The 14,361-nt window shown below is 41.1% G+C and overlaps 1 protein-coding gene across 1 annotated transcript in view; it reads left to right on the top strand.

Moving 5' to 3' along the window:
• The window catches only part of STXBP6 (syntaxin binding protein 6), a 147,607-nt gene extending 133,704 nt beyond the window's left edge, over positions 1 to 13,903 (top strand). The window contains exons 4-6 of the mRNA XM_073609553.1: positions 244 to 409; positions 9,516 to 9,673; positions 13,071 to 13,903. Coding sequence (XP_073465654.1) covers positions 244 to 409; positions 9,516 to 9,673; positions 13,071 to 13,094 — 348 coding nt within the window. The 3' untranslated portion in view covers positions 13,095 to 13,903. The remainder of the gene's footprint in view (positions 1 to 243; positions 410 to 9,515; positions 9,674 to 13,070) is intronic.
• The last annotated feature ends 458 nt before the right edge of the window (positions 13,904 to 14,361 follow it).

The raw sequence follows: 14,361 nt of genomic DNA, 5'->3' as shown, positions 1-14,361 counted from the left end.
TTCCTCTCAAAATCGATTGTTTAATCAGTGTCTGTCAAGGGGACAAATTTATATTGGCAGCAATTGCAGCCAATTGCCAACAGCCGCTGATCAGTGTATTCTATCAGGTGTACAGCCATGTAGCTAAACAAAAAGAAACTAACACACAGGTGCCCCGCTTTGAAAGCAATAGCAGTAGATGTTTACATGACATGTAATTCATTTCAATACATGACCTACAACTTCATCTTCTTTTGTTTACAGGAATCTCCAGAATTTGACCTTCAATTTGATAATGGCTTTGATCAATGGGTGGCGGGTTCAGGTTCTGAGAAATTTACTTTCTTCCAAATCCTGTATCACACATGCCAGAGATACCTCTCAGACCAAAAGCCTGAGTTCATCAACTGCCAGTCCAGGCTGTTCTCAGGTGAGTTCATCAGACAACGAAGGAAACAGAACGGTAATTCTATGCATTTGTGGAGCCACATCCAGTATTGGAGACAAAAGAAGAGAAAATACCCTATGATGGACTTTAAAGGCACATTTAATTAAAATTAAAGAGTATTGAAAGTATTACAATAAGAAAAATATTTATTAATAGTTAAACACAGTAGCTAAAATATGCATATGAATACAGAATGTGTTATCAGATCATAGCATTGTCACCATATTCTGAAAAGACGTATGAGCCTCTTGCATCCAACGTGTTTTGGAGTACATTTCTCCTTCAGGGGTTTATATTGAAGAGGAAACCTATCTATAATATAGTTTGAAAAACAATAAATGTCTGTTGAGTTGGAAATAACAGTTGTAGAATTAATTAACCACTTCCCGCCCGGCCTATAGCAGATTGACGGCCGAGCGGTGGTTCCGTTATCCTTACTGGGCGTCATATGACGTCCAACAGGATAACATGCCGCCGCGGGGGCGCGCATCGCGGCGATCGGTGGAGCGGTGTGTCAGCCTGACACACCGCTCCACCGGTCTTGGTAAAGAGCCTCCGGCGGAGGCTCTTTACCACGTGATCAGCCGTGTCCAATCACGGCTGATCACGATGTCAATAGGAAGAGCCGTTGATCGGCTTTTCCTCACTCGTGTCTGACAGATGCGAGTAGAGGAAAGCCGATCGGCGGCTCTCCTGACAGGGGGGGGTCTGCGCTGATTGTTTATCAGCACAGCCCCCTCAGATGACCACACTGGACCACCAGGGACACCACTAGGACCACCAGGGAAGGGGGCAACATGTGGATGGCCAGGTATGTACCCCATGGCTATCCACATGTGCCCAATCTGTGCCCACAAATGGGCACTGATTGGCACCATTATATTTCAGTTCTGCCCAGCAATGCCACCAATCAGTGTCATCAGTGCCACCTGCCAGTGCCCACCTATCAGTGCCCATCCATGCCACCCATCAGTGCCACCCATAAGTACCCATCAGTGTCACCCATAAGTAAAAATCAATGCCACCTACGAGTGCCCATCGGTGCCATCTATGAGTGCCCATCATTGCCGCATACCAGTGCCCATCAGTGCCACCTCATTGGTGCCACCTCATCGGTGCCCATCATTGAAGAAGAAAACATACTTATTTACAAAAAAATTTAACAGAAACAAAGAAAAACTTGTTTTTTTTCAAAATTTTTGGTCTTTTTTTATTTGTTGCGCAAAAAATAAAAATCGCAGAGGTGATCAAATACCACCAAAAGAAAGCTCTATTTGTGGGAACAAAATTTGTTTGGGTACAGTGTAGCATGATCGCGCAATTGTCATTTAAATTGTGACAGCGCTGAAAGCTGAAAATTGGCCTGGGCGGGAAGGTGTCTAAGTGCCTGGTATTGAAGTGGTTAAAGAATACACTTACATATATTTTTTAGGTGATAGGGTGGATTTAACATTCCATCATATTGCGTTTAAAAACAAGAAGGATACATATATCAGTGGGATTATGGGGAGCAGAGGAAAGGGGATTATTGCTGTGCCAGCAACAACTCAATACAAAAGGTATATAAAAAAAACAAATTTTATTACAGTGAATTAAAAACATTAGTACATTTTGTTGTACCACATATAAAAAGGAGCACTTTACAGTATTCTATTGACCAAAGAAGGATGATGATAGGTATAACAGCAGGTCAATTCTTCCCTACTAGTTTCGCCAAGCCATTGGCTTTGTCAGGGGAATAGAGTATAATAGAAAACAATGTGGCTCCTATAGAAAAAAAGAACAGAAACATAAATATGGTACAAAAAATAGTGAGCAAACAATAACATGATGCGTATCGCTGAATGATTTGGCGGCATGGTGCCGAGAGTCTGACCACCCCCTCCCAAAGAACCAACACCCCGGGAATGATCCCATGTGATGGAATTGTGTCCCAAACATCCCCATATACACAAACATACCCCGGCAGCCCAACGAGGCAAGGCCAGTGCAGTCCAGTATCAGAGGGCAATAACCCTTCACTGCCATGTAGTTGGCTGCAGAGGGCAAAAAAAGAGCCCATTGATTCCCTGGATTACACCATTATATTCCAGGGTACGTTTTTCATCTGTACATAATACATAATGAAGCCACTCTTAGTTCATATACAGGTTATCTCTGTAATTTTAAATTTTTTTTTTCCTTATTTTTTAGTCTTACCTTGATTAAAAATATCTTATCTTCATCTTTTATACAGCTAACTTTCTATTAATTAATCGGCGCACCTGCTTTAATCGGTCTGTCCATACATTTCTGGTCTTAACAGCGGCCCTGTCTACTAAATAACCTTTGTGGTTTTGATATGTATAGAGTCTATTTAACCCTCTTCTTTGTAATACAAGGGAGCGTTATATCGCTATAGGTTTTTTAATTTATTTTTTCTCTTTACAATTTTTATGAAGCCTCCTTATTCTATTCCCCTGACAAAGCCAATGCCTTGGTGAAACTAGTAGGGAAGAATTGACCTGCTGTTATACCTACCATCATCCTTCTTTAATCAATAGAATACTGTAAAGTGCTCCTTTTTATATGTGGTTCAACGAAATGTACTAATGTTTTTAATACATTGTAATAAAATGTGTTTTTTTTTATATACCTTTTGTATTGAGTTGTTGCTGGCACCGCAATAATCCCCTTAACTCTGCTCCCCATAATACTTAAATTCTTGGGATGAGGTGCCTTATCTATTAGGACACACTAGCCACTATCTTTGTTTTCTTCCATATATCAGTGGGAGTTGTGCTTGTTGATTCTCTACCTCAATAACCTAAGCATTATAAAGAGTTTTTTTGGGACTCTAGTATTTATATCTCCCATGGAGCCGACTTATCGCTCCCTCCACATCCCACAGAAGGGGAATGGCCAGGAGGACTCGCTGGGGCCGAGAGTGGAGAGATCCTGCAATGAAAGGCATAAAACTTTCCTAGAGTCCCTACTTTTTATGCACTCCCAAATATTCACAAAGATGCAATAAAGCCATCATATTGTTTTTAAACGCAATATGATGGAATGTTAAATCCACCCTGTCACCTAAAAAATATATGTACGTGTATTCTTTAATACTACAACTGTTATTTCCAACGCAACTTTATATTGCCAGACATTTTATTGTTTTTCAAACTATATTATAGATATGTTTTCCTCTTCAATATACATCCCTGAAAAAGGAGAAAACTGTGCTCTAAAACGCGTTGGGTGCAAGAGGATCATATGTGTCTTTTCAGAATATGGTGACAATGCTATGATCTGATACATTCTGTATTCATATGCATATTTTAGCTACTGTCTTTAACTATTAAATATTTTTCTTTACTGTAATACTTTCGATACTCTTTAATTTTAATTAAGTGTGCCTTTAAAGTCCACCATAGGGGATTTTCTCTTCTTTTGTATCAAACAACAAAGATGCATTCCCAAATGGTGGAGTCTGAGAGCTATACAGTATAGGAGGCACTGGTAATTTTACCCACCAGTGGAGAAGGCCTTTATAAATTCTATCCTATAAGATAAAAATGCTATTTCACATAACCAGTCACCAACGTTTAAAATTTTGCATTTAAGTAATGTCAATAACAATATTTTTCTCTGTTTTAAGGCACCTTAAACTTATTGTGTGACATCATGTCTGGATGTGTTCAGGTTACTGGACTGGTGCTGGTGTAAACATTGCTCATTGCTTTCTCCATTTCAGTCACAAATGGTCTGACAGCATTATTGCTGGTGTAAGTTTCATGACCATTAGCTGACTGAAGAAATGAAATGGCACCGTAGTCAGCATTTATCTGCTGTAGTATCAGATAAGCATGACTAGCCATAATCGGGCTTTATATGAAACTGCCAAGTTTTCCAACCTGAACTTTTATTGAAACTGGATATGGATATAGTTTTTTTTTTAATCTTCACCCATGTAAACACTATGACCAGCTACTGTAGGAGTCTGTCACCTAAGCCCAAATAAATGTATTATTCTAATGGAGTGCCATCACTGCTTAGAGTCACCCTCTTCCCCTAAAGGTGTTGTGGATGGTGCTAAAAACAGCACTTCTGCTCACATATGCCATGTCAGAAGAGGCATTTTATACATCACTCAGAATAGGGTGGTATAGGTGATGAAATCAAGTACAAGCATGGTGCAGGTTAAGACATTTTCTGTTTTTGGGACAATATTTTGTTACATAATTTTCTGACCCTGAGTTATTTTAGTTAGTTTTGGAAAAAAGGAATGTTTATTTCACAACTTGCAGTAAGTTGACAACAGAAAATAGGCTGCACATCAATGATGTCACCCTTTCATAAAAAATGTATTGTACCACAAACAGTGTCCCCACCATATGAACCGCCCCTTCCGATGCAATTTACCATAATAGGCTTAATCTTAGAGATGAGGATGGCTAGGGGAGAGAAAGGGGAGACTGTTATATAACAGAAACCATCAAGAACAGTGAGCAAAGTCAAGTCCTTATAAAAGGGACATGTGTTTAAAGCATTGCAAGGTTGCAAGCTTTCCAAGGGGCGTTAATGCTTACATTCTATTTGCTGCATTTAACTTTAATTTCAAAGAGAAGTGGGGGATTCAAAAAGAACAAACCTTCAAACACACCTATGAAGATGCAGCATCGATCCGATGCTGCAGCTGTCCCCTGCCGGCTCTATACCAAGAATTGAGCGATCAAAGACCTCTGATTGCTCAGTTCTTGAGTCTGCTGTGAGCACAGAATGGTGACTGTCAGTCACCGCTCTGTGCTCTGCCTCTCCAGCACTCACTGAAGCGCCAGGCTGGGCAGGGGGCTGGCAGCTGGCTCAGGCTCTCGGCAACACACTGAGATGCAGAGCCAGCTGCTGGCCAGGCATCTGGGTGGATTGTCAGGATATATAAAGAGCTGGATCGGCTCTTTGACTTCAGCCAACAACAGGCTTTAGCTGTTTAGGCATGCAGAACTAAGTGTACTCCTGTGACCCACAGGAAAAGTATGGCCAAAAGAGCTTTGGCAATACTTCTCCTTTTAATTAAAAAAAATAGAAATATAATTGTGTCTGTCAGCATATGGAAAGTTGGAACCACACTAGTCAATCAAAACAATGTGCAAAACATACATTTCTGCATAATGTCTAAATCGCCATACCAAATGATCATGCCAACACATCTCCGCCTACCTACATGAATCATTCAGTGTTCTGTGAGTGGAAAACTACAGGTCCTGATAGCCATTGTGCTGTGGTAGTTCATTGTCTCTTCCTGTCAGAGTGTATCAGCTTGCCTGTACGAGGTACAAACAAGCATATACATTGACAGGTCTGCAGGAGGCCTTCATGGCATCAACAATCTGCAGATTGCTGGTGCAATGCTTTACAGGCTTTACCTGCAAAAAAATGTACATTTTGTTTTTTTGTAAAAAAAGATGAACTTTAAAGGTGATCCTTTAAGGCCCGCAGCCCCAGATCATGAGTTATGCAGAAGTAGTAAGCCATTTACTATCGATGTTCCATTCCTCTCTGGATTGCACGTTTGGTGTCCCCAAAGGATGAGTTCACCTTTTGGAACATGTTACATGTTCCACCCATTTTTAAGGTGTAAAATGTTCCCCCTGCAGCCACTTCCCAATCCTCACACTCTCTATGAAAGTAGGCCAGAGATCTTCTCCGCATACCTGCTGTCACTATTTCAAAAGAGTGTGGCCGTGCAGGGCTTCTACCACACAGCTGTCATTGATTCGCAGATCCCTGTGAATCGATGGACTACAAGTATGACATCCTTTGTGGCTGTCGGCTTGTAGCTTTCAATGAATTATCAGGGCGCTGTTGAGCACTGTGGTAGTTCATTAAGTCTTCCTGTCTTTGTGAAACTGCCTGCCTGTACGATGTATAAACAGACAGCTTACACTGACAGTCTGTAGGAGTCCTGCATGGCACCCGCGATCTGCTGATCCCTATGATGGTCCCAGGGGTTTAAGCAGGGGCAGCCCGTCCATTGAGGCCTCCCCCCCAAATCCATGTGTCCGTCCCGTTTCAAGATGCCAGATTCCAATGGGAGGGTGTACCTGAGGCGAGAGGCTCTAATAGGCTTCAAAATAGGGTGGGCTCGGGGTGCCAAGAATGCACTCCAAGCCCATCCAGGTGTGTTACAATAGCGAATGAGTGTTCGGGGGGGTAAGACAGCGGACGGGAAAGGAGGGGGCTAGGGGCGCTTGAGGTGCTGCCGGGGGTGGATGTTTGCCCCCCCCCCAAAAAAAAAAAAACAGGCGCCACTGAGTTTAGGACTACTACAGCCCAACCCTTATCCACATTTTTTATAGTTATGATGGAGTTCTTTTTAAATATATTAAAAACCTCCCTCTACTGTTTACTGATGTTCTGTCAATTTTTAAAGGTGTTCAGCCTAATCCCTGCTGCAAGGGATACCAAATGTCTTTCAACTCACTTCTGGAATAGGATATCTTCTATCTTGCTTGAGGTGATTGTAGCCATATTAGTGCACTTGTGACAGAAACAATTGAGTACTGTCCCTGACACTTTTTTAATGTGCACTAAAATACAATTTTTCAGGACAACCTTTTGGGGTGTAACCCCTTCTTCAAGGTCCAAGCAGTACTAATAGACAAAGTTGTAACATTCTGCCAAAACTTAGTACTGCTTGGACCTTGAAGGGGGTACAACCCCGAAAGCTTGTCCTATAAAATTGTATGTTAGTGCAAATAAAGTATCTTGGACAGTACTCAATTGTTTCTGGAATAGGGTAAAAATTTGATTCCAATTTGATAAATTCAAGCTTGGGGGGGGGGGGTTAGTGCTGACACCATGATAACCACCACAAACCAAAGTAGCCAAACCTTACTTATTAAAAATAAGTGGATTTTTAACAAGTTTTAGGGCTCCTGCTTATGGCCATAAGGGTGCTGTACAGCACCAAGAGCCTCCATAAAACCTTCCCAGAACCCACAGCTGCTGCTCAATTAGAAGATGCAGTTGTATGTAGGTATGTACCAGGGTTTCATAAATCATGCAGGCAGAGGTATGTTCCAAACGCAGATAGTTGTTAGATATACAGATTTCTGTTTATAGGTGGCTGTATGTAGGTCACATGAACATTTATATTGAGGCTCTGGTCACTAGATGGCCACCTTAAGGCCATGTGCATGAGCCCTTACAGTAACCAGTCAAATCAACCAAGTTGATTTGAGCCATTACATTTCTCTTTCATCTGATGTGATGCTCAGAGGTTCCCTTCACTACAAATGTCTTGTTTCCATAAGGGCCAGTGACAACAGGCTTTTGTTCACATAAAACAAGTTTTGCATTCCCATACAAGTCAATATGAATGCAAAACCTCCTTGAAGCAGGTCAAATAAACCGGTCAGTGAATTTTGAATGATGTCAGAAGCATGTGAAACTGATGCCATCAACAAATGCCCAAAGCTCATTGGCATAGGCCCTATTACAGCTGTCGTCAGAACCAGTGGCGGCTGGTGCTCAAATTTTTTGGGGGGGCACTAACGAACGGAAAAATACTGAAACAAAAACATCAATTGCAGCCTCACTGTGCCCATCATATGCAGCTAACTGTGACACTCGCTGTCTGCCCAGCACTTACCCCATCGAGCTGTGGGTCAGGCAGCAGTTCCTGTACCATGCGTCTCTTCTTGCCTTCTGCTGGTGGTCAATGGGATTGCTTGTGCCGTCAGCCAATCAGGTGATGGGTATTAGACCTGCACCTCCTGATTGGCCGAGAGGTGGTTCAGTGTTATAAAAGCAAATAACACATCTGGGTGGTGTCCGAGTGCAATGCTCTGCGCCACGAGTCCACCTTTTTTGAAGCCTATTGGAGCCTATGGCTCTAATCAGGCGCTTCAACCCCCGCTGCTGTAATTCATGTGCCCGGCGTCAGAAAAGGGGCTGGACGTCTGAATAGGGGGTGGCAGCGGCGGCCATGGATAGATTCATGCTATGGTCAGGGCACACTGCCACTGACCAGAACTGTCAGTTTATTAAAGGAGTTGTAAAGGCAGAAGTTTTTTTTTTTTCTTAATGCATTCTATTAAAAAACCTTCTGTGTGTAGCAGCCTCCCCAGCACCCTCCATTTACCTACCTGAGCTCCTTCTCTCTCCAGCAATGTCCACGATCCCCTCAGTCATCCAGTAACACTCCTCCTGATTGGCTGAGACAGGGCAGCGGCGCTATTGGCTCCAACGGCTGTCAAAGTCAGTCAGCCAATCAGTGGAGAGAGGGTGCGGGGCCAGGTCGGGGCTCCATGTCTGAATGGATCCACGGAGCTCTGACTCAGCTTGGGTGCCCCTTGTAGCAAGCTGCTGGCTGAGGGGCACTGAAAGAAGGGAGGGGCTAGGAGCAGCAAAGAGGGACCCAAGAAGAGGAGGATCTGGGCTGCTCTGTGAAAAACTAACTGCACAGAGGAGGTAAGTATAACAGGTTTGTTATTTATAAAAAAAATGAGCCTTTACAATCACTTTAATTTACTATGCCATAAATGCCTTCAGTGATGTGTTTAGAAACATGTATAAAATGTTCAATAGGAGGAGGAGAAGACTGCAGTACTTTCTTTCTGTTGTTTAAAAGAAGCATTCGTGCCACCCTTTTAAACATTTATGCCACCTACTCAGTATTAGCTGGTATGAGCAGGGATTCAGATGCATTTCTAAAGGGATACCAGGAAGTGACATTAAGATACATTTGGAAGACACTTCAGCCTCATTCCCAATTTCTTTTTATACACATTTTAAGACTCATTGCTGAAGACACTAGTAGATTAAATACTAGCACCCCTAAACTTTATTTCTATATCACAAAGTACAAGGTGCAGTGTAACAGTATAGTTACTTTTTTATTACAAAGGCACTTTTAGTTCCAATCTTCACTATCTCTCTAATGGCTGAGAATGTTTTATTAAACCTGATAATGCGTTACTACTGCACTGTGAGATTTAATATGTTAAACATGAAGTTTATACTTTATTTGCATTTACAATAAATAATACATTAAAAATCCAATGTTCCTTGTATAATGTATCGTTTATCCAGAATATTATTTGCATTACAGGAAACAGTATACTTCATTCTGCTGCAGACAGTGTAACTAGTGCTGTACAGAAAGCTAGCCAAGCCCTTAATGAGCGTGGGGAACGACTGGGCCGAGCAGAGGAATCTACAGCTGAGATGATGAACAGCGCACAACAGTTTGCAGACACTGCGCACAAGGTGATCATAACTTGTCCCCCCCCCACAGTCAGGACCCTACTGCAGTGACAATGAGCTGTGCAAGTTATTTATAGGATATGCCAGTGATGGCTCCCTTGTGCTCTCAGCATTTCAGGAAACACTTGATAAAGCGTCTTGCGGTTCCTCTTAATGTACATTCATTCGCAGTGGTGGACAGGAAGTTGTATTAATGGTTTACTGTCTGCAGCTATATAAGAGCATGGGGATATCGTCACAGACCTGAGAATGATGACTTTCACAGCTCTTCCTTTGACACATGCAGGAGGTTTATGTCATAGGGAGGGGGGTTAAGTGGGGTAACAGTGATGGAAGAAGAAAAAATATAGTGTATGTGTGTGTGCAAGTGTCATTTTGCCATGTGGTTCTATAATTACAAAATGTACAGTATATTGAAACAACATTTTTAAAACACTATGTTGTTAAAATTAGGATGATCACAATCATATGCATACCAAAAAATATATACGGTAAAGGCTGAATTTTCTTTCACATTGAGGATATTAATCTCTCAGCTAATGTTGTAAAATAGAAAATGCTGTTCTAACTTGCAGATATATACACACACACACTATATTGCCAAAAGTATTGTGACACCTGCCTTTACACACACATGAACTTTAATTGGCATCCCAGTCTTGGTCCGTAGGGTTCAATATTGAGTTGGCCCACCCTTTGCAGCTATAACAGCTTCAACTTTTCTGGATAGGCTGTCCACAAGGTTTAGGAGTGTGTCTATGGGAATGTTTGACCATTCTTCTAAAAGCACATTTGTGAGGTCAGGCACTGATGTTGGACTAGAAGGCACGGCTCTGCTCTAATTCACCCCAAAGGTGTTCTTTTGGGTTGAGATCAGGAATCTGTGCAGGCCAGTCAAGTTCCTCTACCCCAAACTCGCTCATCCATATCTTTATGGACCTTTCTTTCTTCTCTGGTCCAAATCGTATGGTGGAGGGGGCATTATGGTGTGGGGTTGTATTTTAGGGGTTGGACTTGGCCCCTTAGTTCCAGTAAAGGGGACACTGAAGGCTTCAGCAGACCAAGACATTTTGGACAATTTCATGCGCCCAACTTTGTGAGAACAGTTTGGGGATGGCCCCTTCCTGTTCCAACATGACTTCCCACCAGTGCACAAAGCAAGGTCCATAAAGACATGGATGAGCGAGTTTGGGGTGGAGGAACTTGACTGGCCTGTACAGAGTCCTGACCTTAACCCGATTGAACACAGTTGGGATTAATTAGAGCAGAGACTGCGAGCCAGGTCTTCTCGTCCACATCAGTGCCTGACCTTTTACAAATGTGCTACTGGAAGAATGGTTAAACATTCCCATTGACACGCTCCTAAACCTTGTGGGACAGCCTTCCAAGAAGTGTTGAAGCTGGTATAGCTGCAAAGGGTGGGCCAACTCAATATTGAACCCTACAAACTAAGACTGGGATGACATTAAAGTTCGTGTGTGTGTATAAAGACAGGCGTCCCAATACTTTTGGCAATATAGTGTTTATACACATAGTACAGCTATAAAGGTGTTTTAAAGGGTAGTCAACCCCATCTATATTTATTTTGTCTCTATCTTGTACTGCACCATAGAGCATCTTTAATACATACAAAATCTTTTCCTACACTCTCCTATTAAGCTAATGAAGGGAGTACTTCGTATATTTTAAATTTTGTCTCAACAACACCCACTTTATGCACATTCACATAGCAGAAGTTTAAAGAAATGATTTTAAAAAATGCTGCCTATATTTTTACTTGCTGAAAAATCTTATTTAGCTTTCCCATTCTGTGTGTGTTAAGAAGGGGTTGGGGAGTTTTATTTACCATAATTAACCCGGTCTGAACTGTGCTGTCAGATCTCAATATTAGTTGTAAATTAGATTTGCACACTCTCCTAACAAAGGGATAAAGATGCAAGGCTTTGGTAGTACATTGCATGTTAATGCACTTTGCAAGCTATTCTAATAAATGAAAGCTGCGCATAGAGTTCCATGTCAAATGTACTTCACAAAAAAACTAGAAAGATCAGAATTTTAATTTATTTTAATACAGTTGATTTACTAAAGCTGGAGAGTGCAAAATCTGGTGGAACTGTGCATGGTAGCCAATCAGCTTCTAACTTCAGCTTGTTCATTTAGGCTGCATTCACACCTGAGCATTTCAAAGTCACATGTTTTTACAGCGGTTTTGCCGCAATTTTTACCACGGTTTTTGCCAGGATTTTGTACAGGTCACCAATGTAAAAAGCAGAAAAATGGCTGTAATCTGCCCCAAAGAAGCTCATGTTCTTCTTTTTTTTTTCTTTTTTTTTTTTTGCTTAAGGCGTTTTTCAGGCATTTTGCCTCAGGTGACAAAACGCTCAGATGTGAACAGGTGCCATTGAAATCAATGGGATTTTGCCTGTTGGGTTTTTTTCGGGCGTTTTACTAGCGTTTTATGAGCTGAAAACGCTCAGGTGCGAATGCAGCCTTAAGCTTTGACAAAAAAAATGAAAGCTGATTTTATATGCAGAGCAGCATATGGTTAATTTTATTAAATTAACCATACTGTGTGAATGGCAACACATAAACATATAGTGGGGTTTCTCAAATTTGACTGCCAAGGTAGAAATACACTGCTCGTTCACACCATACATGCATGAAAACGGATGGGAAAACTGAGCAGATTTCACTTGCTGAGACATCAGTTTTTATGCATGTCAGTTATGTGCCCTATTCACATCAATGTTGATTTCATGTAATTTTTTTTAACTGTTCAGAAAACGGCATACATGTTGCAGATTCCTACACAGAAAAACATCTGTGTTGTGAACAGGGCACATAGAGAAACATTCTTTTCTTTGAGCCCTTGCAGAACATGTGCAGGAAAACTGACGTCTCTGCACCATGGGGTGAACGAGGCTGAAAACTATGCATACCTTCCTTCTCCTAACTATACATTTCCAGTTTTATTGTGAAGGAAATTTCTTCTATGGCATGATAACACGTACATACTTCTCCATATTTTTCATGATTCTATTTCCTAAATGGGTCTGTAGATTTCTCTGTCTAGCTGCAAAAAAAACTGTTCTTTAAACTCACACACTAATAAAATATATATTAAACTGATCATGCTCATATGTGCATCTAGACAAGTAAATAGGTCAGTATTCCTTTTTTATTCCTCATTAGTGTTTTCCTGTAAGATTGTTACGCTGGACACATACTTAGATATTTAGAAACACATTGCCTCAGATCTCATCAGCAACATGCTATTTTGTGTTTTCGGAAGATTTTGGTGTTTGTTTTTTGCGTTTTTGTTTTCATTGTAACAATTTTTTTGTAATAATGTGACCAAATCTCCAGCTAAGTTAATATAGTATGTTATTTCTCTCGACAGCTTGCCATGAAACATAAGTGCTGACACCTTCTTGAGTGGAAGATAAATGTAACAACCCCTTTACCCCTGCCGAACTGTATATGCCAAAACCTCAGCACAAGGTTATAACTAAATATATAAATATCTTAATTTTGAATGGGACACCTGTTTACCTCTTCCTGCCACTCCCATCGTGCTTTTCGGGCACAAGTGGTGCCAATGCAAGGGTACAGAATTACTCCAGGAGGAGTTAGTTGTGGCTATATAATGCAGGGTACAGCTTCCAGCAGCCACTATGACGCCAAAACTACGCACGGACATCGATCAGTGATCAAAGGAAAGATTGCATTCCAAGTCAGCTGAATAAATTGGATTAAAGATGCAGGACACACAATGTTTACTGTAATTACCTGCTATGAGCTGGCGAGCCTGCACTAATATGAATGATGCCTCACTGTGCTTCTAAAAAAACTGTAACTGGCTGGCTAATGGGTGAATGGTGCTCTTCTAAGAACTGTTTCAAGCTATTTAATGTCAAGTCTTGCCCAGACCCCTGAGTTTCCACCGGCAATATGAAGTAGTTCTGTACAGACAAGCACTTACGAATAGCTTGCATTGCTTTATGTGTGTGTCTCTGGACTTTGTTTTTCTTTTTTTTAATTTAAAAACTTGTATTGCCAGATTTTACCCTTTTTATTTTTTTTTGTTAGAGGTGAGATCACCATCCAGCTCTTGTGCCAGCATTTTTACAGGGCTGGCATATTTTTAACATTTTCATGTGTATCGTTTTGAACCATGTTGCATAATGATATTCTAAGCAATAAAATGGTTACTTATACCTTCAGAAACTTTTACCCTGGCTGTGGTTTTCTATTGAGCAGTAGTAAAGTGTAGTTGTGGTATAGATGTATACTGCATAAATGTATGTGGTTTTGAACAGTGCCATGATGTAAATCCCACCAGGAGCGTTGCTCATACCAACCAACGTCTATCTTTTACAGCACAGGGTTTAGTATAAAAGGGTAACAAATGTAATACTTTCCAACTGAACTAGAGAGTAGACCTGTGCAGAATGGAAAAAATGTTTAGTTTCAGATATATTCATTGTTACTAATTTAATTTTGGAATTCGTTTATTAATTTTCTAAGGAGTTCAACATTTTTAGAACGATTCGGATTGGACGAAAAATGATCGACCAATTTGAATTCTGTGTGAAGAATAGCTGGTTGTTAAGTAGCCTGCTGCAAAGCCGGCCGCCGCATTCTTAACAACTGATGACTCATCAGCTGTCAGTGGGCTTCCCTACTGACAG

The sequence above is a fragment of the Aquarana catesbeiana genome, linkage group LG13, assembly GCF_042186555.1.
Source record: "Aquarana catesbeiana isolate 2022-GZ linkage group LG13, ASM4218655v1, whole genome shotgun sequence".
In the NCBI taxonomy this organism is placed as follows: domain Eukaryota; kingdom Metazoa; phylum Chordata; class Amphibia; order Anura; family Ranidae; genus Aquarana; species Aquarana catesbeiana.
The sequence above is the reverse complement of the archived record's forward strand: the minus strand, read 5'-3'. Positions and strand labels throughout refer to the sequence as shown.